We start from the raw sequence: 24,567 nt of genomic DNA on the forward strand, positions 1-24,567 counted from the left end.
CAGTCCTCAGACTGAAATCTGAGGCATGTAATGCTGCAACAGATCTATAGAGATCTCGCTTGGGCCAATCTTTTGCTAAAGAATTCATATACATCACCTTAATGGGAAATAAATGGTTAGCTAAAGAAATAGCATTAATCAAATTCCAGGTTGCAAAAAACTGGAATTGCTTCAGAACATCTTATGCAGCAAACATGCCAGCATCAAGTTCTGTTTTGTTTCTTTTTACATTCCTTAAGGAATTGGAATTAATACAGAATAATAGAGTTGGAAGGGACCTTGGAAGTCTTCTAGTTCAATACCCTGCTCAAGCAGGAGACCCTGTACCATTTCAGACAAGTGGCTGTCCAGTCTCTTTTTAAAAGCCTCCGGTGATGAAGCACCCACAGTTTCTGAAGGCAAGCCACTCCACTGGTTAATTGTTTTAACCATCAGGAAATTTCTCCTTAGTTCTAAGTTGCTTCTCTCCTTGATGTTTCCATCCATTGCTTCTTCTCCTGCCTTCTGGAGAAGAGGTTTACCCCCTCTTCTTTGTGACAGCCCCTCAAATATTGGAATACTGCTACTGTCACCCCTAGTCCTTCTTTTCTCTAGATTAGACAAACCCAATTCCTGGAACCGTTTTGATTTTGAGTACATGATAGCAAAATGTGCATATTGTGCCATTGGATAGCCTTTATGAAAAAAAGCAGCTGTTCATTTAAAACATATACAAGATTTTAAAAGAAACAGTAAGAACTATACAAAAAGCACGAAGAAACTCATTTTAATCTAGTCCAGTGCTTTTATGAGTTCATTTTGATAATATATTGACTGCCTTATTCCGCCACCCCCTTCCCTCTGCTGTTTCTCTAGACCAAGATTAGCCTATTCTAATACTTCACATAGCATTCTTGTGCAGTATAAATCAAATGCTACTGCTAGTTGTTTTTGCTATCAATCTCTCTCAATGTGTGGCTATTCCTACAGCTTTTCAGAAGCAGATGGCAGTACCCCTTTCTCTTTTTATTGTTCTGTAAATGCTCCTCTGCCAACTTATAATATTGTTTGTTTGTCTCTCCGCAGTGATTGTTCTTGTTGAGTCCTCGAGTCAACGGCGAAAGAAGAGCATACATTCTATAATAGCTTTTATTCTCTTCAGCTCTCTCTGACACAACTCAGAGGCTCACAGGCCTCTCTGCCTCTAAATAGAATCCCCAGGCAAAAAGGTAACAAAGAATGGCGCGCAGGCTGGCGCCACTCAGTCTGGTCCCGGGCAGCTTGCAACAGCCCGGGACCATTGCAATGTCCCGAGCCTGCTTTTGCAGGCTCAGGACACAACACCCCTTCCCCCCCAGATGAAACTTAATGAACCTATATAGATAGGTATACGCGACCTTCAAATGGACGTGGTGTGCTATCCCTTATGGAACCGCACAACTGTTGCAGCTACTTACTAGCCACTCTATAACATGGTACCATGCTATTATTTTGGAATTAAGTGCCCAAAGACTCACAATTCCAAGTTCACCCAACAGCAGGCACCCTCTTCACCTCCTTTGCTTTGACAGCAATGTCACAAAATCTTCCGGGTATTTGGGAGATCTTTTAACCCTCTGTGACCTCCTCAGATTTTGAGAACTCCCTTGACCATCCTGTGCAGTGATTGTAGTAGAGTTGCCCCCTCTTTTAAGCCCTGGTGGTCCCCGTGACCTGGGTTCTGTTGCCTGGTCTGCTTGCTTGTCCACTGGGCTCATCAGACCAGGACTTTGCTCCCTACTGTACCTGGTTGATCTGCCTAACTGTAGGCTATCGGGCCCCTCTATGTTCCCACCAGTATTTGGCGATTCTGTGGTACTCTCCAAGTCCACAATGGACCTATCAAGGGAATGCATCCCTTCACTCCCAAGCCCCGTAACTGGGTTGTCTAGGGTTTCTGCGGTGCCCCAGTACTCGGTTGCCCCCCATTCCATGCCAGAGATACCAGAATCATGATTTGCCTCTCTGACTACCTCCCTGTATGCAGACTTCCTTTTGGGAGCAGTAGCAGTATTGGGCCAGCTTGTTTGTTTGGATCTCTTGCGTTATTTGGGTTGTTTGGATGCTCCCAGTTATTCTCCCTGCTTGGAATGCTGTAGTGGGGTTGTGAATAATGAGTATGCCCCCTGGGTGACTCCCTGGCTGGAGTAAGTACTGGTGCCTGTATTGTTCCTTGTTCCCCTGAATTCCTGTTAGGGACACTTGCGGAACCTTGGGACACGCCTTCCTCCATCTCTCCGTTTGCCCCTAATTGCTGCCAACACCCTTGCCCACAGTGGTCCCCCTCCCCCCGGAGAAAACCCAGGAGTTGAAGAGGGAGAGTCCAGTCTCGTACGCTGCTAATCAATATGCCCCCGAAGGACACGACCGTTGTCCAGGGAAACCTCGTAGGACTATGGACCAGTGACCTTGCATACTACCGCTGGAACCCACAGGTGACCGGGCCCATAATTCCAGGTCCATACTGGGGCACCCACTTGCAGACACCTTGGTGCCCTTGGTTGGGAGACCTGAGGAGCCACCCTGTCCAGATGCAGCCTGTCAAGTTTGGTGATCAGTCTGCGCCCCCAGCGAAGTTCTGCCGGGCTCTTCCCAGTGGAAGTAGAAGGTGTGGTGCGGTAAGCAAGAAAAAAATCTGCCAACCTGTGATGCCAGTCCCCGTAAGTCAGTTTCTTGAAAGCATCCTTGGTGATGCGAACCATCCGTTCAGCCATACCATTGGTGGAAGGGTGAAAGGACGCCAAAGTCGCATGATGAATCATGTTGGCCTGCAGAAAAGCCTGAAACTCGGAAGAAGTGAATTGAGGACGATTGTCTGAAACCAGAACATCTGGAAGGCCATGAGCAGCAAAAATCCAAGTACTTGAATGGTCTTGGTAGCAGTAGTGGAAGAGACAGGAACAACCTCAAGCCACTTTGAATGGCTGTTGACAAGGACCAAGAAGAATTGTCCCTGAAAGGGCCCAGCGTAATCCACATGCACCCTAGACCAAGGTGACTGTGTCTCCTCCCATCTATGCACAGGAGCCTGGGGTGTTTCAGGGCGTGAACGCTGGCACAGGTGGCATCCATGCACTTGGGCCTCTATTTCCCTGTCTAATCCTGGCCACCATAAATGACTGCGCGCAAGCGCTTTCATCCTGACAATGCCAGGATGACCCTCATGGAGAAATGCCAAGACTCTAGGTCTCAATGAGGTAGGAATAACTACTCTGCTGCCCCACAATAGGCAACCCTGAAAAGTGGATAACTCATGCTTCTTGAGCCAGAAGCTTTGGAACTCAGTACCTGGACAACTCTCAGGCCATCCAGACAAAACCCATGAAAGCACATGAGTAAGCATGAGATCTGTGGCTGATTCAGCAGCCACATCCCTGGCATTTAGGGGAGATTCAGACAACGCCTGAGTGGAGAGAATATTGATGGCAGGGGCAGGGTCAGCCTCTACCAGTTGCAGAGGTAATCTACTTAGGCCATCAGCATGGCCATTTCCTTGCCAGGTTTGTGAATCAATGAAAAATCATAGGCTGACAAAAAAATAGACCATCTCAGCATTCTAGGAGAGATAATATGGGGAGTTTGTTTGTTAATGGTAAACAACCTCAACAGTGGCTTATGGTCAGTATAGACCATGAAATGTCTGCCATATAAAAAATCATGGAATTTTTTAATTACAGATACAATGGCCAAGTCTTCTCTGTCTATCTGAGCGTAATTTCGCTCAGCAGAGGATAAGGTTCTGGAGTAATATGCAACAGGCACCTGAGTCCCATCAGCTCTTAAGTGGCTAAGTACAGCGCCCACCCCATAAGGGGAAGTATCACAAGCAATACAGATTGGTAGGTTTTCATTGAAATGTGCAAGCACATCATTTGATGTAAGCAAGGCCTTGACCTCATTGAAGCTTTTCTCATGTACTTGGGACCATTGCCAAACTGCCTGCTTGTCTAAAAGGCTATGAAGTGGTTCAGCTACATTAACCTTGTTAGGTAGGAAAGCGTTGTAAAAATTCAAGATGCCTAGGAATGCTTGTAACTCAGCTTTAGACATAGGCCTAGGAGCCTGCTGTATGGCTTTTAATTTAGAATCAGCAGGGTGAATACCTCTGGCATCTATTCTGAATCCCAGGAAATCTGTAGAAGTAACTCCTATCTTGCATTTATCTTTTTTAAGTTTTAGGCCTGTTTTTCTAAAATGAAGCAAAACAGCCCTTAACCTCTCAGCTAAATTATGAGTGGATTCTCCAGCAATAAGGACATCATCAAAATAGGGGCAAACCCCTGGGATACCTCTCAGGGTGTTCTCCATAAAAACTTTGGAAAATTCCAGGAGCTACATTTACTCCAAATTGTAGTCTCTTGACTTTGAATGCCCCTCTATGGGTTACAATAGTCTTGTGCTTCAGCAGCAGCTTCATCAACAGGTAACTGTTAATAAGCCTGTGCCAGATCTAACTTTGCAAAAACACGCCCCCCTTTGAGGGAAGCCAAAATATGGCTGACTACAGGTACAGGATACGCATGCTGTTGCAATGCCTTTATAAAACCTTTTCGCTTTAGGCCTCTGCCACCATGTGCAAAAAAAAAAAAGGTTCAATCAATCAGTCAATTCCAACTTCTTGCGGGAAAAAAAAGATCTTGCAAAGTTGGAATTGATTGATTGAACTTTTTAGTCTCACCCAGTCTGCCATTACCACTGCAGCCACGCCCACCCAATGGGCCACACCCAGCCAATGGCCACACCCACCCGGCACCCGACAATGCATAAGTGGGTTTTAGATTGCAGTTTAGGCACTCAGTCTCTAAAAGGTTCGCCATCACTGAGCAAGACACACATTTTTTAGGAAAAGGATAGATAGATAAAACACATACAGTAAATGCAAGTGAAATTTTTCCAGCAGATGAACTTAAAACAATCCCTCCTGATAACTTTGGGCTGTTCTTAAGAGTACAGAGAGAAAAAGGGGAAAAGAAAAAAACAAACAAAAAAAAACACATTTTTCTTCACTCTGTTGGCCAGACAAACAGAGTGAGGGTATTTCCTTTTTTTGGTGGCTTGTTTTAAGCAGAATTTCTAGCAGAATTTTAAAATTCTTTTATCTTTGGGTTAGAAACAATAAATAGTCACATTTACCTCACACACAAAGACTTTGACAAACATATATACACAAAAACAAGGAAAACAGAAAAGGAAACAGAAGTCTTAGTTTTACACATCCTAGTCATTCCCACTATAAATCTCAGTTAACTCATATTAGGGAAGGCACAAATCTTAAACATATCACTTGGTTGCAGAGAGAGAGAAAGAAAGAGAGAGAGAATCACTATTTCTTATTTTCCTTTAAGTACCTTTATTTAGCCAAATTGGTTTCCCAGCAAAACCCTGAGCAAAGCCCATTTCTTACATATTTCTCTTGCTCTTTGCCTCGAGCAAACCTCCTAGGGGAGTCCTAATTGTCACCTTTGAACTGCCACTTCCCATGTTCCCTCTCAGATGTGGGGCTCATTTTGGCTCAGTCAGGTACAAAAAGAAAAAAAACTTGTGGGATTTTTGGAAAAAATAAAGCCTCCAGGAGGACTTCAGTTCCCTGTCAAAATACCCTCACCTCCTTCCCTGGGAACTCTGGGTTTTTTGGACAAAAAAAAAGGTGTCCAGGGGGACTTCGGTTCCCACATAGAGTACCCTCACCTCCTTGTTTTGGGAACGTTTCCAGACTCTTCGTTAGTCCTCTGCTCCCTGCTGGGGAGGAGGAATACAGGCACTCCTCCCTGCTGCCTTACACGGATTACAGGCAGTTTCCAGGCACTTTCCTGAGTTAGGCTTTGCTTGCAGGGCCTTACCAATTCTCTCATTGACTCATTCCATTCCATTTTCACATAGCCTCTTCAGTGGTACCCCACTGCTTACTTCCCTCTGTGTAGATGTAGTACCCTTGAGGACTACTCGCTGAGTACGGTTTGTCAGTCAGTTACAAATCCATCTGGGGGTGATGCTGTCTATCCCACATTTTTCTAGTTTACCAAGAAGTAGGTTCTAGTCTACTTTTTCTGAAATGTAAGTATACTATGTCCACAGTGTTTCGCTGGTATGAAATATGAAATAGAAGAAGAGCAAGTGAAAGAATGTCTAATAAAGTGGGCTAAAATTTTGGTTATAATATAAAGATGGAACAATGGTAAATATGTGATTGAAAGAATTAAAATTTACAGTGTGTTATAATCATAAAAATATTTTTATAACATATGTCACCAGAAAAATAGTATCTCATATACAACTATGTGGATCAGAGATAGATAAGATGAATTCAGTAAATTCTATGGATCACAAATCCTAAGCAGCATTACCAGACATAGTTGTCACTGTGATGATAAACCTGACTTTTGCTTATCTTATGCACACATATTCATGTTTTATAAAGTACTTTGGATTGCAAGACAGGTGTTGATGGGTTTATATGGCTGAGTCATTCAAGCCATAAGGAGAATAGACAAGTAGAATTATGTCTGCGGAAACCAAATTTCCTATGGATCTTCTGCCTTTCATTTTATTAATATTCTCTTTTATTATTTTGCAATTGTGTGAATGGATTAAAATCATTTAGGACTGCAAATGAATGTCTAAAAATGATTTGCTGATTTGGTAGACATTCATACCTTTTTTTTTTTTTTAACAACAATTGATCAGGGGAAACCAGAAAATAAAATGCTCTCTATAGATGTCATCTTATTTTGTAGAATCTATTATTAAGTTTATATAGCCACCCATCTCACTGGAAGCAACTCTGGACAACATACAACAATCAGATAAAACCAACCTCTAAAGGTTATAAAACCATGTTTCTCAACCTTGGCAACTTGAAAATGTGTGGACTTCAACTCTGGAAGTTGAAGTCCAGACATCTTCAAGTTGCCAAGGTTGAGAAACATTGATATAACATATATGTCTGCATTATGGGACAGGAAGGATCCTAATTAAGATTGTGATTTCCAGAAATTCATTAGAGCTTTGTTGAGTCATCTGTTGCCAATAATATCAGTAGCTATCTACAGCATTTTTAATGGTGCTAAGGATCCAAAAGGTATTGCCTTCTATGATTCTCCTATGATTCTATGAGTTTGAATTATAACTTAATGAAAACCCAGCTGAAGGCCTAGGACTGGGGCGACAGTGCATGTGCCAACAGAGAGGGCTCTGAGTGCCGCCTCTGGCACCCGTGCCATAGGTTCGCCACCACTGGTCTAGCTACAAGAGCCTCCTGAAACTCAAGTTTGCTTGTGTGAGGAAATAATTTTCTTAAGTTACTTTTCTTATCCCATTACTAATTGGTGAAACTACTATGAAGCTAATCTTAGAACATATAAGCATTTTTCAATCTCTAAAATAATGTGGTCTATTTTAGAATAAATGTTAAGGGTAGATCCTCCTGCCCCTGGCAACTTGCACACCTTAAAATATTAGGCTTTTAAAATTATTTGGAGCTTTCAGCTTTCTCAAGCTGCCTAGCATTTTTTTTTCAACTTGCAAGTCATTAAGTCTTTAACATGTTGCAAATGTTCAAGTTCAAAAGTGAGACCTTTCATTTTGTTGTTCTCTTACCAGAATGCAGGTTTCTTTTGTCCTCATCTGTGATTTCCTCATTTTGCCTGCCTATGTTTCTTTAACCACTGCAGTACTAATGTCTTTTCAAACTCTGCCTGCAAGCTACCTCCCTCATGTACTTTTCCTTTTCTTATCTCTGTTTACCATGCCTTTGTCTGCCTCTCCTGGGAGAGTCCACCTAGAAAGGGGGGAGGATATCTTGCTCTCATGTCTTTCAGCCCTGCATAGATGACCCCTCCCAATCTTTGGAAGCAGAGCACACTGACCCAGACGCTGCCTCCATCCATTTGAGCCATGGACTTGAGTTTTGAATCCAGCCATCCACTAAAAAGCCACCATGCAGCCAGAGTGGAACAGATCTTCCCAAGTCCTACCATTCCCCCAGATGCCTGTGAAAGCTGCAAAGGAAGGAGCCCTGGAGCCATTGGTCCTCACATGAAGCCTCAGAAGAAAATTAGGAAGACTATGGGGGGGGGAGGGTGGAAACTCATTGTAAAGTTTTCTTTCTTGCCCCATTTGTATTATAATAAACCAGTTGGAGTGATGGAGTGATGGCATTTGGGAATAGTTTATGGAGTAATGGCATTTGGGAATAGTTGGCACAGCAAGTACTGAACATCTTGGGACTTCTGTCTGGTGGGAGGGAAAATTTGTCCAGAATGTTTGTATTGCCTGTTTTGTGTTAGTAGCTGCACGCGTGCACACACACACACACACACACACACACACCATTCAGAATCACATTGAGTCTATCTTATTCACTGACCTTCAGTAAAGCCCTGTGTCATTAAAACCTTGTAGGAACAACTCCCAACACATTCCAAGGGGGAGGGAACCTAATAGTGAGAACAGTTAACCAGTGGAACAGCTTGCCTTCAGAAGGTGTAGTTGCTTCATCACTGGAGCTTTTTAAGAAGAGACTGAACAACCACCTATCTGAAATGGTATAGGGCAGTGGTTCTCAACCTTTCTAATGCCACGACTCCATAATACAGTTCCCCATGTTGTGGTGACTCCCAACCACTTATACATTACCGGGTGCCAGGGGCGTGGCCAAAGAAAAGGGGGAAAAAATGGCGGACAGCCTTGTTTGGCGACCCCCGTGAAATGGTCATTTGACCCCAAATGGGGTCCCGACCCACAGGTTGAGAACCACTGGTATAGGGTCTTCTCCTCCAAAGTCATTTCCAGATCTATTCTGATTGATTTTTTTTTCTTTTTCAATTTTTTTCTGTTTCAACTTCATTCTATTTCAAATTTTAATAAAAGTTCATCATTTGTACACAATTCTATTTCAAACTCAATTTTACAATGTTCTATACCTTAAACTCTTTGTAGGAACTGAAAATAAAAGAACAATTGACTAAAGAACCAATATATCCTTTTGCAACCAGTTCTTTTTTTGTTTTTATTTCCCTTGACAAATTTCTCCTATCTCATGATAAGTTAGCCATTTGTGTTTACCTACTATTTCTTGTCTATAAAATGTTCCTTGTGCTGAGAATCACAAAGGTATTTTCAGGCAAATCCTGGATTTGTATCTATTTCACATTTACAACGTGGCATGTCTAGCAATGATTTTCAAAATGCACCTTGACCTTGGCTTTGTTATACCACAAATATCCATGTCACATGAATCTCAGGTTGTGTCCATCAAGAGACTTCTATTTCTAAGCAACACTCTTTCATCCAAACCAAACAGCAAGCTGCAAAATCCAATTTCAAATCAGATAGTTCCAATCCTCTTGATTCCTTTGCATCTTATATTTGTGTTTTTTTCTGCTGCCACACAAATTTAGATATATCCTTGTGTCACAGTTTAAATGACACATCATCAGACAAAGGGATTGTCTGAAACAAAAACATCATTCTAGGCAAGACATTCATTTTTATCACAGAAATTCTCCCTAGAAATAGGAGTTGCAGTTTCTCCCATCTTAACATGTCTTGTTTAACTTCATTCCATGTCGTAATATAGCAATTTTGAAATGGCATAACGTTCATATTGTGACACCCATATATTTTATCTTTTTCTCAATGTTAAAAAATCCATTTTATTCATTTTCCTCTGATTTTTTATTTTTCTATTTTGGTTAACATCTTCGTCTTCTGCTTATTAAACCAAAAATCTTCTAATGTACCAAATTCTTTTAACTTGCGCATTAACATTTCAGTTCTTTTAAAAGGATCTTTCAGAACCAATACCAAGTCATCTTCAAAAGCCTTTAACTTATAACATTTTTTTTAATTTTTAGTCCCACAACTCTTCAATCTTGTTTTATATCTCTGTTCAGTATTTATATTTATATCTCTGTTCAGCAGCCTTATGTGGGAGAAATGCATGATAAAAATTTAATAGCCCCCAAAAGGCTTGTAGCTTATTCTTAGATTTAGGGCCTGGGGCCTGCTAAATAGCTTGCAATTTAGTTTCAGCAGGGTGAATGCCTTGAGCATCTATACTGAATCCTAAGAAATCAGTAGAAGTGACTCCTATCTTACATTTATTCTTCTTTAGTTTAAGGCCTGCTTTGTGAAAATGAAGCAAGACAGCCCTTAGTCTCTCTGCTAAGTTTTGAGATGACTCTCCAGCAATGAGGACATCATCAAAATAGGGACAGACTCCAGGAATACCCCGAAGTGTGCTCTCCATGACACTTTGGAATATGCCAGGGGCTACATTTACCCCAAACTGCAGTATCTTGACCTTGAAGGCCCCTCTGTGAATTACAATAGTCTGGGCCTCAGCAGCTGCCTCATCAACAGGTAGCTGTTGATAGATCTGTGCCAGGTCAAACTTTGCAAAAATGCAACCCCCCTTGAGGGATGCCAGGATGTGACTTACTACAGGTACTGGATAAGCGTGCTGCTGCAGCACCTTGTTCAGTGTACACGTAGTCTGCAAATATATTTAGGTCCCCATTAGCCTTTAGAGGCGTTACTATGGGGGTTTCCCATGGACTTGAGTCTACAGGTTCTAAAATGCCCTGCTGGAGCAATTTGTCCAGCTCAGCATCAATCTTGCCTTTGAGGGCGAAAGGGACTCTCCTAGGCTTAACCCTGGTGGGCGTGATGGTTGGGTCTAACCGTAGCGAAACTGGAGGCCCCTTATAGGATCCAAGCTCTGAACTAAACACATCTGCAAACTCCTTGCAGATTTCTGCCAGGCTCAACGTTTGCAAATGGTGCAGCCCAGTGACCTGGATTCCCAGAACCTCGAACCAATCGAGTCCAATAAGACTTGTGCATTCACCCCCAACAACCACCACATCTAGGGGACCTTCAAAATCCTTGTGCTGTACCTTAAGGGTGGCCTCTCCCTTAACACACACCATAGAATTCTGAAAATCAGTAAGTATTATATTGGATGGCCTGAGTTTGGTTCAAAGGCCACTGCTGTTACAAATCCTTTTGAATGTGTTAATGGAAATAATGGAGAGAGCGGACCCAGTGTCCAACTCCATGGATAAGGGAACCTCTTGCAACCTTACTTTAATGGACAGTTTCTTTTTTAGGGGTTTATGTGTGCCTGTCCTCAAAATACTCCTGCGCGATGCGCAGAAACCCACCCTATGTTGGCTGGGGACCCTGGTACCTTTCAGACGCAATTCTTCATGAGGTTGGACCTTCTGGCGACCCAAACAGATGGATGCAATGTGGCCTTGCCTGCCACACACTCTGCAACTGGTGGAGCAGAACCTGCAGTCAGCTTGCTTGTGGCGTCCTCCACACCCGAAGCAATGAAGCGCTGCTGGGGCCTTGTCTGGACGTTCCTTCTGCCTCCTTTCAGCTGCCTGTTGAAGCCTATCCACCTCTTCTTCAGGATCTGCTTCCGAACCTTCTCGAGCATCCTCTTGATGGATGGTGGCTGACTCTGGAGGGCTCCTGGTGGGCCGCAAAGTCTTCACTGCCCTGCCTGCTGCTTCCTCAGCTGTCACCTCTCATAGAGCATCTTGGAAAGAGAAATCTTCTGCTGTAAGTCTCTGTTCCTTAAACTGCATACAAAGTGATCTCGCAGCCTCTCTTCCAGGTCCTTGAACTCACACGGTCTGGCTGCTTGCCTTAAGGACGCAATAAAATCCTTAGCAGATTCACCTTCCCTCTGGTCCCTTTGCTCAAACGTGTGCCTCCAAGCAATAACACACAACTTCGGCTGGAAATGTTCCTTCAGCAGTTTCTTCAAGTCAGTATACGTTACTGACTCCAGAGGTGCAGGGGCCACCAGATTCTCTGCAATTTCAAAAGCTTCCTGTCCACAGACACACAACAGGGTTGCAGCCTTCAAGCCATCTTCTCTAATCTGGTTTACTCTGAAGTAATTCTCCACCCTTGCAAGTATGATTCCCATCTCTCTGGGTGTGAGACATCAAATTCAGATAAACGACCAATCTTCGCCATCCTGTAGTTTACAACCTTCACCACTCACTCCTCTGCAACTTCTATTGGGGAAAGGGTCTTTCAGCCGAGCTCACCCTTCAGTGATGCCATACTGGCAGGCTGGGACGCTGATTCCAATGCCATCTTCCCCTCTTCAGGACTTCTTGGGTAAGTCTTTAAAGCTTTCTTTTCTTCAGCTTGTAAAGTATCCCACCTCGTCACTAGTGTTAAGTCCTTTGATCATGGGCGAATGATGAAGACTCGTTGTGCAGTTAACAGTTCTTTATTTGTTTAACAGCAACACCCCAACAACACAAACGGCATGCAAGCCTCTCTCTTATCTGTCCAGAGACCTGGACAAAATGGCAACAAGTAGCTGAGCGTTTTCACACCCTACGCATGCGCGCAAGGCTGGCGCCGCTCAGTCTGGTCCTGGGCAGCTTTTGGAATGCCCGGGACCCATGCAACGTCCAGAGACTGCTTTTGCAGAGGAGCTGCAGGTTGCTGACCTGTGGTATAGACCTTACTTTTAGGGAAACATGGTAAGTACATAGACAGTGCAAATGCACTGATTAAATCCACATTTCAAGTCAGTCATAAGTCACTTTTTTCAGTGCTGTTGTAACTTTGAACAGTCACTAAATGAACTGTTGTAAGTCGAGAACTGCCTATATTTATCTTCTTATAAATAATCCAATATATTTATGAAGTATTTAACCAATGCCTAGAAAATGCTAAGTTACTGGAATATCTACAGGAGAGGTTGAGAGTATAGACCAAGGGTGGGGAACCCTGGCTCTTTTATGACTTGTGGACTTCAACTCTCAGGAATTCTGGGAGTTGAAGTCCACAAGTCATAAAAGAGCCAAGGTTCCCCACCCCTGGTATAGACTATCTACAATCTGGCAATTTAATACTATTCCAGAATCAGGACTTAATGTGTATATGCATACATTTTGTCATGTAACAACAGCAGTAAGAATGAGGGTGAAAGTTCATTCCCCAAGCTTATGGGTTGGTTTCCGAGCATTGCGTTACCAGGCTAGGTAACATCTTCAGCAGAATTTAGGGGATGTCAGTGTCAATGTTCTTCTGTTTGTAAAGGCTTGGGTGTGTCAAATGTTTTGTGATGAGTCAGGTGTGAATCATCAGCGAGAAGCTTGTGATGGGTCTTGTGATGGAGAGGTTACATCAGGGGAGGGTCGTTGGGAGGTGAACTCATGATTGCGGGGGTTTGCGTGGGATGGTTGAGGGTTAGTGCTATCTCTGGTTGGCTGGGCAGTTGATTTGGATTCTAAGGGATTCATAGGCTGGTTGTAGGTCAAATGTGTGTGTTGATGGAATTGCTTGTGGAGTGCCAGGCTTCGATGAACTTCACAAGCTTGGCGGGTGGTAGCGTGGCCAATGATTTTAGTGTTGCTCCAATCAAACTGGTGCTGTTTGTTGTAGGTATGTGTAGAGATTAAGGATTTGGGATCATGGCATTTGACTGACAGCCGATGTTCGTGGATCCTGGTTTTTAATTGATGTGATGTTTGTCCCACGTAGAATTGGTTGCAATTGTTATAGTTGATTTTGTAGATGGCATTTGTTTCTTTCATCCTTCTGTATCTTGTCTTTGGTTCTGGATAATTCCTGGTGGAGTGTGGCTGTGGGTTTGTGGGCTATTGCTATTCCTAGAGGTTGGAGCATTCTGGCTGTCACTAAGCTACAGATGTTTGCCACTATTGCAAGCAGGAAGAATGTTGTGTTTCAAAACTGTGGTTTCTGTCTCCTGAAGTCTCTGCTGACGCTAAGCCTCCTTCTGAAGTTTCAATCACTCAATCACTATTTTTCAGCCTCACATGTCCCTCAAGACTGTTGTGAAAATGGAGGAGGAGAGCAGCAATAAAATGTCACCTTGAACAATTTCAAGGAAATGGAAGTCATCCATTAAAAAAAAAGGTTGTTCAGCTGCTGGCTGTTAAAAATAGATTGTATGCTTGCAATGGCTTGATTTACACACTGAGAAAAGTTCGTACATCACATGAATGCATAAATCGTGACTGACAGAGAGCAATGGATGGCAAACTTTTTGAGATACGCATTGCATCAAAAGGAACTCACAACTAATATATTGACCATCTTTGTCTAATAAAGCAACTCTACAGAAACTAATGGGCTGTTTCTCTAAGCAACAGCAAGGAAGGAAGCAGCTGAAGGGCTTTCCCTTTTCTCTTTGGAGTTTCTACAAAAGGAACATCTGATAATGAAGAAGAAAATAAAACAATCCAACTCTCGCCCAAAACAGCTAAAGCAAGAAATTGTCATTAAGATTTGGTTCATTTGTGCACACTATAGTCAGGCATTGCCAATTGATTCCAAAGCTAAATATATAGTAAGGCAGTGTCAGGCTGGGGATACATGCTCTTAATAAAAAATTATCATCCACTTTCAAGCTGCAAGTTAGGGAGATGCATGGATGGTCTCTCAATAACAGACCATACCTTTAAAAACCTGTCTGGAGATCTTTACAACAACTCATAAAAAAAATACTTATAGCAAACTTTGGTTTAGAGCAGGGATCCTCAGTCCCCAGGCCATGGCCCATTACTGGGCCATGAGCCATTCAGAACCGGGCCCCGGAAGTGGCACGCAACCACGAATAGCAGGTGCACGTGCCTGCCACTCGCATAAATGGAACTGGGCATCTCTCTTGTTGGCCATTCACCGGGAACTATCCCTTCTTCCCCACCTCGCCATTCTGCAAAGCTGTAAAATTTGAGGAACTCTGGTTTAGAGGGCAAAGAGGTATGTTTAAAACTGAGGGTACATTGAAATTCTGAAGCACAAGTGCAGAAGAGGACAAAGCAACCATGTTAAGATAAGCAGATCTAAAATTAGACTTAATCATCTGTCAGCTAGGGTAGATGTAGATTTCTTTATATGTCTACTATGATATATCTCTTCAAAGCAGCTGAATTTTTATTTTATTTTTTTTGGCATGGTGTGACATATAAAAGACAATCATTCCTACTGGAAAGAATGCTTTTCAGTCTCTTCTCATCTGTTGCTTTTTCCTTTCAACTCCAAGGAACAATCTTTCTGATTAAATTGTCATTTTCTCCTATAGATAATTTTACGTCTTGGGGTTCGTGGCATTGAAGCGACACACACTCACGTTGTAACCAAGTTCTTCTTTATTCATTCCATGTTACCACTCAGTAACCCAACAGGCTTGCAGGCCTTTTATAGTTTCCCAAACAACCTATCATAAATCTCCTTTGTTCACGTCTTGCGCCTGTGCGCAAGGCCTGCGCCAACCAGTCTGGTCCTGGGCAGCTTTTGGGTTGCCCGGGACCATTTACAACATTTCTGGACCTGCTGAGCTGTTTCATCAGGCCCAGGACACAACACCCCTCCCCCCTAGATGAAACACACAATTACATTTGTTCCCTAGTAGGAAAAAAAAAGAACTCCCCTGCCCAGCACACAAGCAGAATAACTTTATAAAATTATAAAGTTAACTAACAAACCACTCTCCAAAATTATAATTAGTGTGTTTATGCTCTACCAAGTGTAGATCCCCATCACCCAGTTGTAGACCAGCAAGGTTCCTTTGTGATGACAGAAACCTCACATAGTCTCCCAGATGCTTGGGAGGGGCCTTAGCCCTTTGTGACCTACGGAAGGTCAGGGAGGGTGCCTGGCCTGTCAGCTCACTGGCCCGGCTAGGCAGACCAGGACTTCTACTTAATGGTGCCTGGTCTACCAGCCTGTCTGGTGGGCTCGATAGACCAGGACTTTGATGCCCATAAATGACAAGTGACCCCCGTTGCGGCAGGCTGGCTGAGTCTTCTGGACTCCAGCCAGGTTCCCTTGGAGGGGAGAAAATCCCCAAGTCCAATGGTGTTGCAGAGGTCTCCCTTTCCACCATGGACTGTTCCTGGGAACTTAGTCCCTCGAGCCCACCACCAGTCTCAGACCTGACGTGCGTTGCAGCTATGCCCAATAGTTCCAGTCCCCCGTGTAGGTTGCCAAGGTACCAGAGTCCGGAGCCGCCTCTATGGCAAACCCCCTCTCAGGAGAATTCCTGTTTGGCGCACTTGTGGATGTGCAGGCCACCCCCAGGATGACTTCCTGTTTGGAGCACTTGCTAAACTCTGGGATGACCCTTGCTCACCCACTGGGACATTAACAGCGTCCTGTGGAAAACCCCTGGCACTGCAAGATGGATTCCCAGGATTTTGACCTGGTGTGAGCTTGTTCCTGGTCTCCCTCCCCCCCCAAGAGCAGAGCCAGGAGCGGAAACATCAGGGGACAACCGCCAGCACAGTTGGTCAATATGACACCAAAGGATGCAGCCATCTCCCAAGGTCACTTTGTATGAGAGTGGCCCTGAGATCTTGCAGATGACAGCAGAGACCCAGAGATGTCCAGGACCATGGTTTCTTGCCCAGACCAGATTTCCCAACTGAAGTCTCCTAGGTGCCTGCGGCTGTGACACCTGTGAAGCCACCCGGTCTGGGTGCAGTCTGTCCAACTTCGTGATAAGGCGGCGACCCCAGCGGAATTCACCTGGCTCTTTCCAGTGGCAGTGTATGGTGTAGTGTGGTGTGCAAGAAGAAAATCTGCTAACCTGTGATGCCAGCTACCGTGTGTGATTCTTTTGAATGCCACTTTGGTGATGCATACCATCTGCTCAGCTTGCCCGTTGGTGGAAGGGTAGAAAGGAGCTGACATTGCATGCCAGATCAAGTTGGCCTGAAGGAAAGCCTGGAACTCAAAAGAAGTAAATTGAGGACCATTGTCAGAAACAAGGACATCAGGGAGGCCATGGATAGCGAAGATTCCTCTCAACACCTGGATGTTCCTGGCAGTAGTAGTGGAGGAGACAGGTACAACCTCTAGCCACTTGGAATGGCTATCCACCAGGATAAGGAAGAATTGCCCCTGAAAGGGCCCAGCATAATCTGAATGTACCCTTGACCAAGGGGTTTGTGTCTCCTCCCACCTGTGTACAGGGACCTGAGGCATTTCAGGCCGTGATTGTTGGTACACCTGGCACCCGTGCACCTGGGCCTCAATAGCTTTATCAAGCCCCGGCCACCAAAGATGGCTGCGTGAATGGAAAGAATATTAATAGCAGGAGCAGGATCTGCCTCTATTTGTTTGAGAGGTAATCTGCTGAGGCCGTCTGCGTGACCCATCTCTTTTCCCGGTTTATGGATGAGTGTGTAATCATATGCTGACAGGAAAATTGACCATCTCAGCATATGCAGGGAAATAATGTGTGGTGTCTGTTTGTTGGTAGTAAACAAACCCAGCAGAGGCTTATGGTCTGTGTAGACCATGAAGTGGCGGTCATATAAGAAATCATGGAATTCTTTATGCCAGCCACTATGGCCAAAGCTTCTCTGTTAATCTGAGCGTAATTCCGCTCTGTAGATGACAGAGTCCTTGAATAGTAGGCTACAGGGACTTGTGTCCCATCAGCCTTCAGGTAGCTAAGTACTGCTCCCACCCCATAAGGAGATGCATCGCATGCAATACACACAGTCAGTTGTTCATTGAAATGCGCTAATACAGCATTTGAAGAGAGCAAGGCCTTAACCTCATTGAAACTCCTGTCATGGACTTTAGTCCATTGCTATGGAGCCTGCTTGTCTAAGAGCTGGTGTAACCACTCTGCCACTGCAGCCTTATGTGGGAAAAATGCATGGTAAAAATTTAAGAGCCCCAAGAAAGCTTGCAGCTCACTCTTGGATGTGGGTCTTGGGGCCTGCTTAATCGCTTGGAGCTTAGATTCAGAAGGGTGGATGCCTTGAGCATCAATCCTGAAACCTAAGAAGTCAGTGGAAGTGACTCCTGTTTTGCATTTGTCTTGCTTTAATTTAAGGCCTGCTTTGTGGAAACGCAACTAGACAGCCCTTAAACTTTCTGCAAGATTTTGAAATGACTCCCCAGCAATGAGGATGTCATCGAAGTAGGGACAGACCCCAGGAATACCACAAAGTGTGCGTTCCAATACACTTTGAAATATGCCAGGGGCTACATTAACCCCAAACTGCAGTCTTTTAAACCTTAAAGGCCTCTCTATGTGTTACAATTGTTTGGGCCTCTGCAATTGCCTGTGCCAAATCAAGTTTTGCAAAAAGGCGCCCCCCCATTGAGGGAGGCCAGAATGTGGCTCACTACAGGCACTGGATATGCGTGCTGTTGCTGTTGTTGGAGCAGCTTGTCCAGCTCTGCATCTATCTTGCTTTTGAGGGCAAAAGGCACCCTTCTAGGCTTGATCCTGATGGGCGTGATAGTTGGGTCTAAACGTAATGCAATGGGAGGCCCCTTGTAGGAGCCAAGCTCTGACCTAAACACATCAGCAAACTCCTTGCAGACTTCTGCAAGGCCCAACATTTGCATGCTGTGCAGCCCAGTCACTTGAATTCCAAGGGCCTCGAACCAATCGACTCCAATAAGACTTGTGCGTTCACCCCTAACTACCATCACATCTAGGAAACCCTCAAAATCCTTAGGCTGTACTTTGAGCGTAGCCTCCCCTTTCACACTGACTTTGGAATTCTGGAAGTCAGTGAGGATTAAATTCGATGGCCTGAGTTTGACTCAAAGGCCACTATTGCTGCAAATCTTTTTGAAGGTGTCAAGTGAAATGATTGATAGAGCGGACCCTGTGTCCAACTCCATCGATAAGGGAACCCTTACAACTTCACGTCAATGCAAAAATTTTTTTTAAGGGGCTTGTGTGTCCCTGTCTTCAGAATACTCCTGTGCGATGCACAGAAACCCACCTGGTGTTGGCTGGGGACCCTGGTACCTTTCTGAAGCAATTCTTTCTGAGGTTGGACCTTCTGGCGACCCAAACAGATGGAGGCAATGTGGCCTTGCCTTCCACATGCCCTGCAGATGGCAGAGCGGAATCTGCAGTCAGCTCGGTTGTGGCATCCTCCGCACCCGAGACACTGAGGAAATGCTGGAGCCTTGCCTGGATGCCCTTTTGGCCTTCTTTCTGCTGGCTGGTGAAGTCTGTCCACTTCCTCTTCAGGATCCGCTTCTGAATCTTCTTGAGCATCCTCTTGATCAGCGGTTCTCAACCTGTGGGTTGTGTCCCCATTTGGAATCAAACGACCATTTCAGGGGGTCGCCAAACAATGCAGTCCACCATTTTTTCCACCATTTCCCCCCCTTTTCCTTAGGACGACCACCTTAGTTACTCCCTCTTATTCTATTGGCTTTCACCTGCCTGCCGCCGCCCCTTGCCAGCTATGCCTTGGCCGGTGCAGGGGGCGGCACCATGCATGCATGGCACTCCCAGGCAGGGAAATACAGGCAGTCCTCAACTTACAACCGGGGTCGCGGTTATAAAAACCACTGCTCTTGATGGATGGACGTGACTGCGGTAGCACTTTTGGCGAGTCGCAAGGCCTTCACAGCACCACCTGCTTCCTCTTCAGCTGCAACTTCACGCAAGACATCTTGGAATGTGACTACAGGTTTAGCAAATTTTTTTGTTGCAGCTCTCTACTTCTAAGGCTGCAGACAAAATGGTTTCGTAAGTGTTCTTCCAGGTCCTTGAACTTACAAAGCCTGGCTGCTTCTCTCAGGCAGCAATGAATTCCATAGCAGACTCACCAGGCTTCTGGTCTCTCTGCTCAAAAGTATGCCTCCACGCGATCACAGAGCTTTGGATGAAAATGGTCCTTCAACATATTCTTCAAGTCTGTGTATGTTACAGACTCAAGCGGCGCAGGAGCTACTAGGTTTTCAGCTATGTCAAAAGTGTCTTGTCCGTAGATGCACAGCAAGGTCGCTGCATTCAAGCTGTCTTCTCGAACCTGGGTAACTTGCAGGTAGTTTTCCACCCGGGCCACATAAGAGTTCCAACGCTCTGGGTGAGACACGTTGAATTCGGACAGCCGGCCAATCTTCGACATTGCTAGCTTCTCTTAGCCTCGCTGCAACTTCAGCAGGGAAGAGGCCCATTTGCCAAACCCACTTCCAGCGTTTGCGTACTGGCAGGTGAGTGCAGATCTGGGCACCGACTTCCCGGCATCCAGCTCTTTTTTTTAGAGGCTAGATTCTTTGGTTATCTTCTTCTTTGCAGCGATCCCACCTTCGTCACCACTTTTACGTCTTGGGGTTCATGGCATTGAAGCGACACACACGTTGTAACCAAGTTCTTCTTTATTTATTCATGTTACCACTCAGTAACCCAACAGGCTTGCAGGCCTTTTATAGTTTCCCAAACAGCCTATCATAAATCTCCTTTGTTCGCGCCTTGCGCCTGCACACAAGGCAGGCGCCAACCAGTCTGGTCCCGGGCAGCTTTTGGGTTGCCCGGGACCATTTGCAACATTTCTGGACCTGCTGAGCTGCCTCATCAGGCCCAGGACACAACAGATATACTTTTCTGCTGCAAAGAGAGGTATGGACCCTAAAAATGAAGGAGATTAAAGAGAGAAGGCAGTGGGGTTAGATGTCCTTTTCCCATTTATTCATGCCTTAGCATTTATTTTCCCCCTTTTTCTTTTTTGGTTCTATTTCTGCATCTACTCTATACTTTGATGGGAGGTTTCTACAGACATCAATAGGAAGTTTTGAAATGGATTTCAGACAGCAACTTCAGACTGGAAAGCTTTTCCTGTCTCATCCTGCATGATTTCACAGGGTTCCACTTCATTTTTATGTCATCAGACATACATCTATTCTCATTTTAACAATAATTAAATTTACATTTATTTTATTTCAGTCCAATGCCAGCATAAAATAATATTTAAAACTGCAGCATTATGAATTCTTCTAAATATAACACCACTATGTATGCAAATCATGAGCTAAAAGATGAAGTGTATAGCATAGAACTCAGTGATATTTCATATACTCTCCCATTGCTTTTAAGAACTGGAAAAGTTGTATTGGGAGAGACTCTGTGCTGGGCCTTCATTTGATCTCATGACTCTTCTAAAACCCCTGTTCAATGATATGGCACATAGCCTAAAACCCCTGGACTATATATGACCCAGAATATTTTGGAGCACAGCCCTCAGCACTTCTTCAGGAGTTACAGAATTACAGAATAATAAAGTTGGAAGGGATCTTGATGGTTTTCTAGTCTAACCCTGTGCTCAGGCAAGACACCCTATACTATTCTGGACAAATGGGCATCCAATCTCTTCTTTAAAAGCCCTAGTTGTCATTGGATTGTAACATGTGACAGGATAGGAAAACTATTAAATACATTGCAAGAGATCATATGAATTTCATATAATTAATATAATTTAATTATATGTAAATGAAATGATATTAGACTCAGCCTTCTTCACCCATTTCGTTGGCTTCTTGGCCAGCTCTTCGAAGGTTAAATGTGGCTGCCTAAAGATTTTAGGAAGTGACTAGACTTGATTGGCACAAACAGCATGTGTGCTGTCACCCTATTTTATTCCTTGGACAAGATTTTTCTCATGTTTTTTTCTATTTTCAAATGTATATCTTCCAAATATGTTGGCACTGCAGCTTTTCAAACGTTGGGGACGGAAGCCCTAACAGTAAGCCTGGAGGCAATTGCTTTAGATGTCAAGTTTCAAGTTACCCTTTAACATTTATCATGGAAACACTCCTTCTTTCTCTTGTTATAGCATGTTCATCTTTTCTTCTTGGATATATCTCAATAGAACTAAGTGTCAACCTCTTGTTAACTAAGGTACACATCCACTATAAACCATTTGCATAGCTGTCGTGTGAATAGGAAGATGGGTGTGTTCTCATAAACTAAAAATCACACCCTTCTATTCAGTTGCACAGTGTTACTAAGGTTATATAGCTGCACGTTTTTTGTCAACATCTATCAAGGAGCTCTTTGTATACCTATATCCTGGAATGCAGCCAAGAGCCACTGCCATGAAAACTAGTCCATCTTCATGCTTCCATGTTATAAATAAATACATAGTGCAGAAAATAAAGTGCAATTTTATTATGATCAGAAGAGCACTCTGTAAAATACTAATCTTAGTATGTCATAGTTTGGTACAGAAGGGTGTCTTTACTGCTCAAAGTCAGGCTTGATCCATTCCTCAGATTACACAGGTAGTCCTTGACTTGGGACCACAATTTATGTTGCTAAGTGAGACATTTGTTAAGTGAGTTTTGCCCCATTTTACAACTTTTCTTGCTACAAGTATTAAGTGAATCACTGCAATTGTTAAATTAGTAACAGGGTTGTAAGTGAATCTGGATCCTTCATTGACTTGGCTTGTCAGAAGGTCGCAAAAGATGATCACATGATCCCGGGACACGGCAGCCGTCATAAATATGAACCAGTTGTCAACCATCCAAAAGTAAATCACCTGACCACGGGGATGCTGCAACAGTCATAAGTGTGAAAAATGGCCATCAGTCACTTTTTCCAGTGTTATTGTAACTTTGAACAGTCACTGAATGAATTGTTGTAAGTCGAGGACTATCCAGTAAAGCAAGTGGTTTGTTTATCTGGCTGAGCAAATGTCTCCAAAAGAAGAAATTATAAATAGGACTGCCAATCTTTGATTTCTGAAACCATGAATTTGGATAGAACTTGTGGATGCTTTATGGATGGGAAAATAAGCAGGCACCAATTTTAGAGGCATTGGAGCAAAGAGCAAAATCTTTATGTTAGTTGTTGTAATGGGCATGCAACACATAACTTGATATGGAGTGTTTATATTTCTGTGTTGGTTGTAGAAGGGAAGTGGATATGAGACCAACTCCCAGAGTGTTGGAACAATGCTCACACTTACAGTTGTTCACATTCCATACTGTTCTGCCATTATCTAGTCATTTGCCTTACCTACCTACGATATGCACAAAACATTATTCAGCCATCCACACCAGTAAGCAGAATGTGAGACAGGAAATGCAATATCTCAGGAGATGATTTGAAACATCCTGGCTAGTTCACACTTTACATAAAACCAAATACAAAGAAAGAAACCACCTGGGCCCTAGTGTTATGTGTTTTCCTGGTGGGCAGACTTTACCAAATGGTTAAATTAGGGGTCTCCCAAGGATACAGTCAAACCAGTTGCACATCAAAAACAAGTGGAGCTTCAGTTGCATCATCATGGCTACCATTTTTTTTAACCACACCATGTGCACACCCATGGGCTAGATCAGGGGTAGGCAACCTTGGTTCTTTTATGACTTGTGGACTTCAATACCCAGAATTCCTGAACCAGCCATGCTGACTCAGGAATTCTGGGAGTTGAAGTCCACAAGTCATAAAAGAGCCAAGGTTGCCTATCCCTGGGCTAAACGATACTAGATGCTGCATTTAGTGTTTTATTTTTTAAAAAATACATGAAAAGAAAAAATGATGTGGTCACCAGATCCTGCAGCTGATTCCAACAATTCTGGCCATTGTCAATGAAGTCATGGCCACAGCAGGTAAACCTTCCCTAATTAGTTTGAAACTAAGCAGGAAAACTCTGAAAGAGCCACGAACCAAATAAGATGGTGTTGCTTTCTTTTGACCATGTACCTTGCCACAGGTAACTCTTTGATGCTGGAGCTTTGGGGTTTGTTTCAATGTCCAATGTTGTGGATGTGCTGCTTACTGCTAGGACATCAAAGGTTTCTCTATAAAGGCTTGAAGGACCCTATAGCAGATATAACAATTAGAGGATATGCCCCAATTAGAGATAGAGTGACTAGCTGGGGAATTCTGGGAGTTGAAGTCCACACATCAGAATCGCAACTTGTTTTCCATTGCTGGCAATGGATGGGCACAGTTTCAGCATGACGCATCCGACCTGATGGCCGGCAGTTTGACACCCTGCCCTAAAGCCACTGGGGCTATTTCAGGCATCAACAAGATCACTCTAGGTTTTGAACGAGTTTGATGTTTGATGTTCTTGGATTCCATATCCTCAGGAGCCTCTCACTAAACTCAGGGTTTATTCTAACATGCAACTGGACAAATCTGGGTCAGTTGTAATAAAACTGTGCAGGAGGAACTAGAATTTTCTACCATTGAAAATATGGATACCTAGTCAAGGAACAGCTGTAGAAAAAAGTGAAAAACAAAATTAAGATTGATTCTTTCCCATTGTTATGACTTAATTGTGTATTGTTGGACTAGCTAAAATAATTTATTAACTATTCGAATTGCATAAAAGCGGTAGATATACAGTTATATAACAGTAAAAACAAATTAATCTCATTTATAGTCCCATGTGCCAGGCCTTCTCTCACATCATACTGAGCAATATTTCTGTGTTTCAAGATGGCTGGATCATTACTTTCTAGAAATAGGTGGGAGAAGCATTGGTGCATATAGTTCTCTGAGAAAATTTCTTTATAACACTACTGCTCCCTTGTTCTGCTGTGACTTTGATTCTGTGGTCTCCTTTGGTCATACCCAAGAGAACTAATACCTTAATATCTTAAGATCCATTCATTGAGTAGTGACAGGCTGTTGGCCCTCTACAATGTGAGCATTGCCCATAGGCCCGAGCACATCCTTAGGTCCAAGGTCATGCATTCAAAAGAACCGCTCCCCAACGATCAAAGATCATCTGTGGTTTACAGAATTAATTGCAAAGACTGTGC

General features: G+C 43.7%; 1 protein-coding gene across 1 annotated transcript in view; it reads right to left on the reverse strand.

Moving 5' to 3' along the window:
- The window catches only part of MCU (mitochondrial calcium uniporter), a 209,490-nt gene extending 201,804 nt beyond the window's left edge, over nucleotides 1-7,686 (reverse strand). Inside the window, exon 1 of the mRNA XM_039367775.1 lies at nucleotides 7,615-7,686. Within this exon, the coding sequence (XP_039223709.1) occupies nucleotides 7,615-7,656 (42 nt within the window). The 5' untranslated portion in view covers nucleotides 7,657-7,686. The remainder of the gene's footprint in view (nucleotides 1-7,614) is intronic.
- Nucleotides 7,687-24,567: the final 16,881 nt, after the last annotated feature.

The sequence above is a fragment of the Crotalus tigris genome, unplaced genomic scaffold, assembly GCF_016545835.1.
Source record: "Crotalus tigris isolate CLP2741 ecotype Arizona unplaced genomic scaffold, ASM1654583v1 scf7180000017600.4437325, whole genome shotgun sequence".
Classification (NCBI taxonomy): Eukaryota; Metazoa; Chordata; class Lepidosauria; order Squamata; family Viperidae; genus Crotalus; species Crotalus tigris.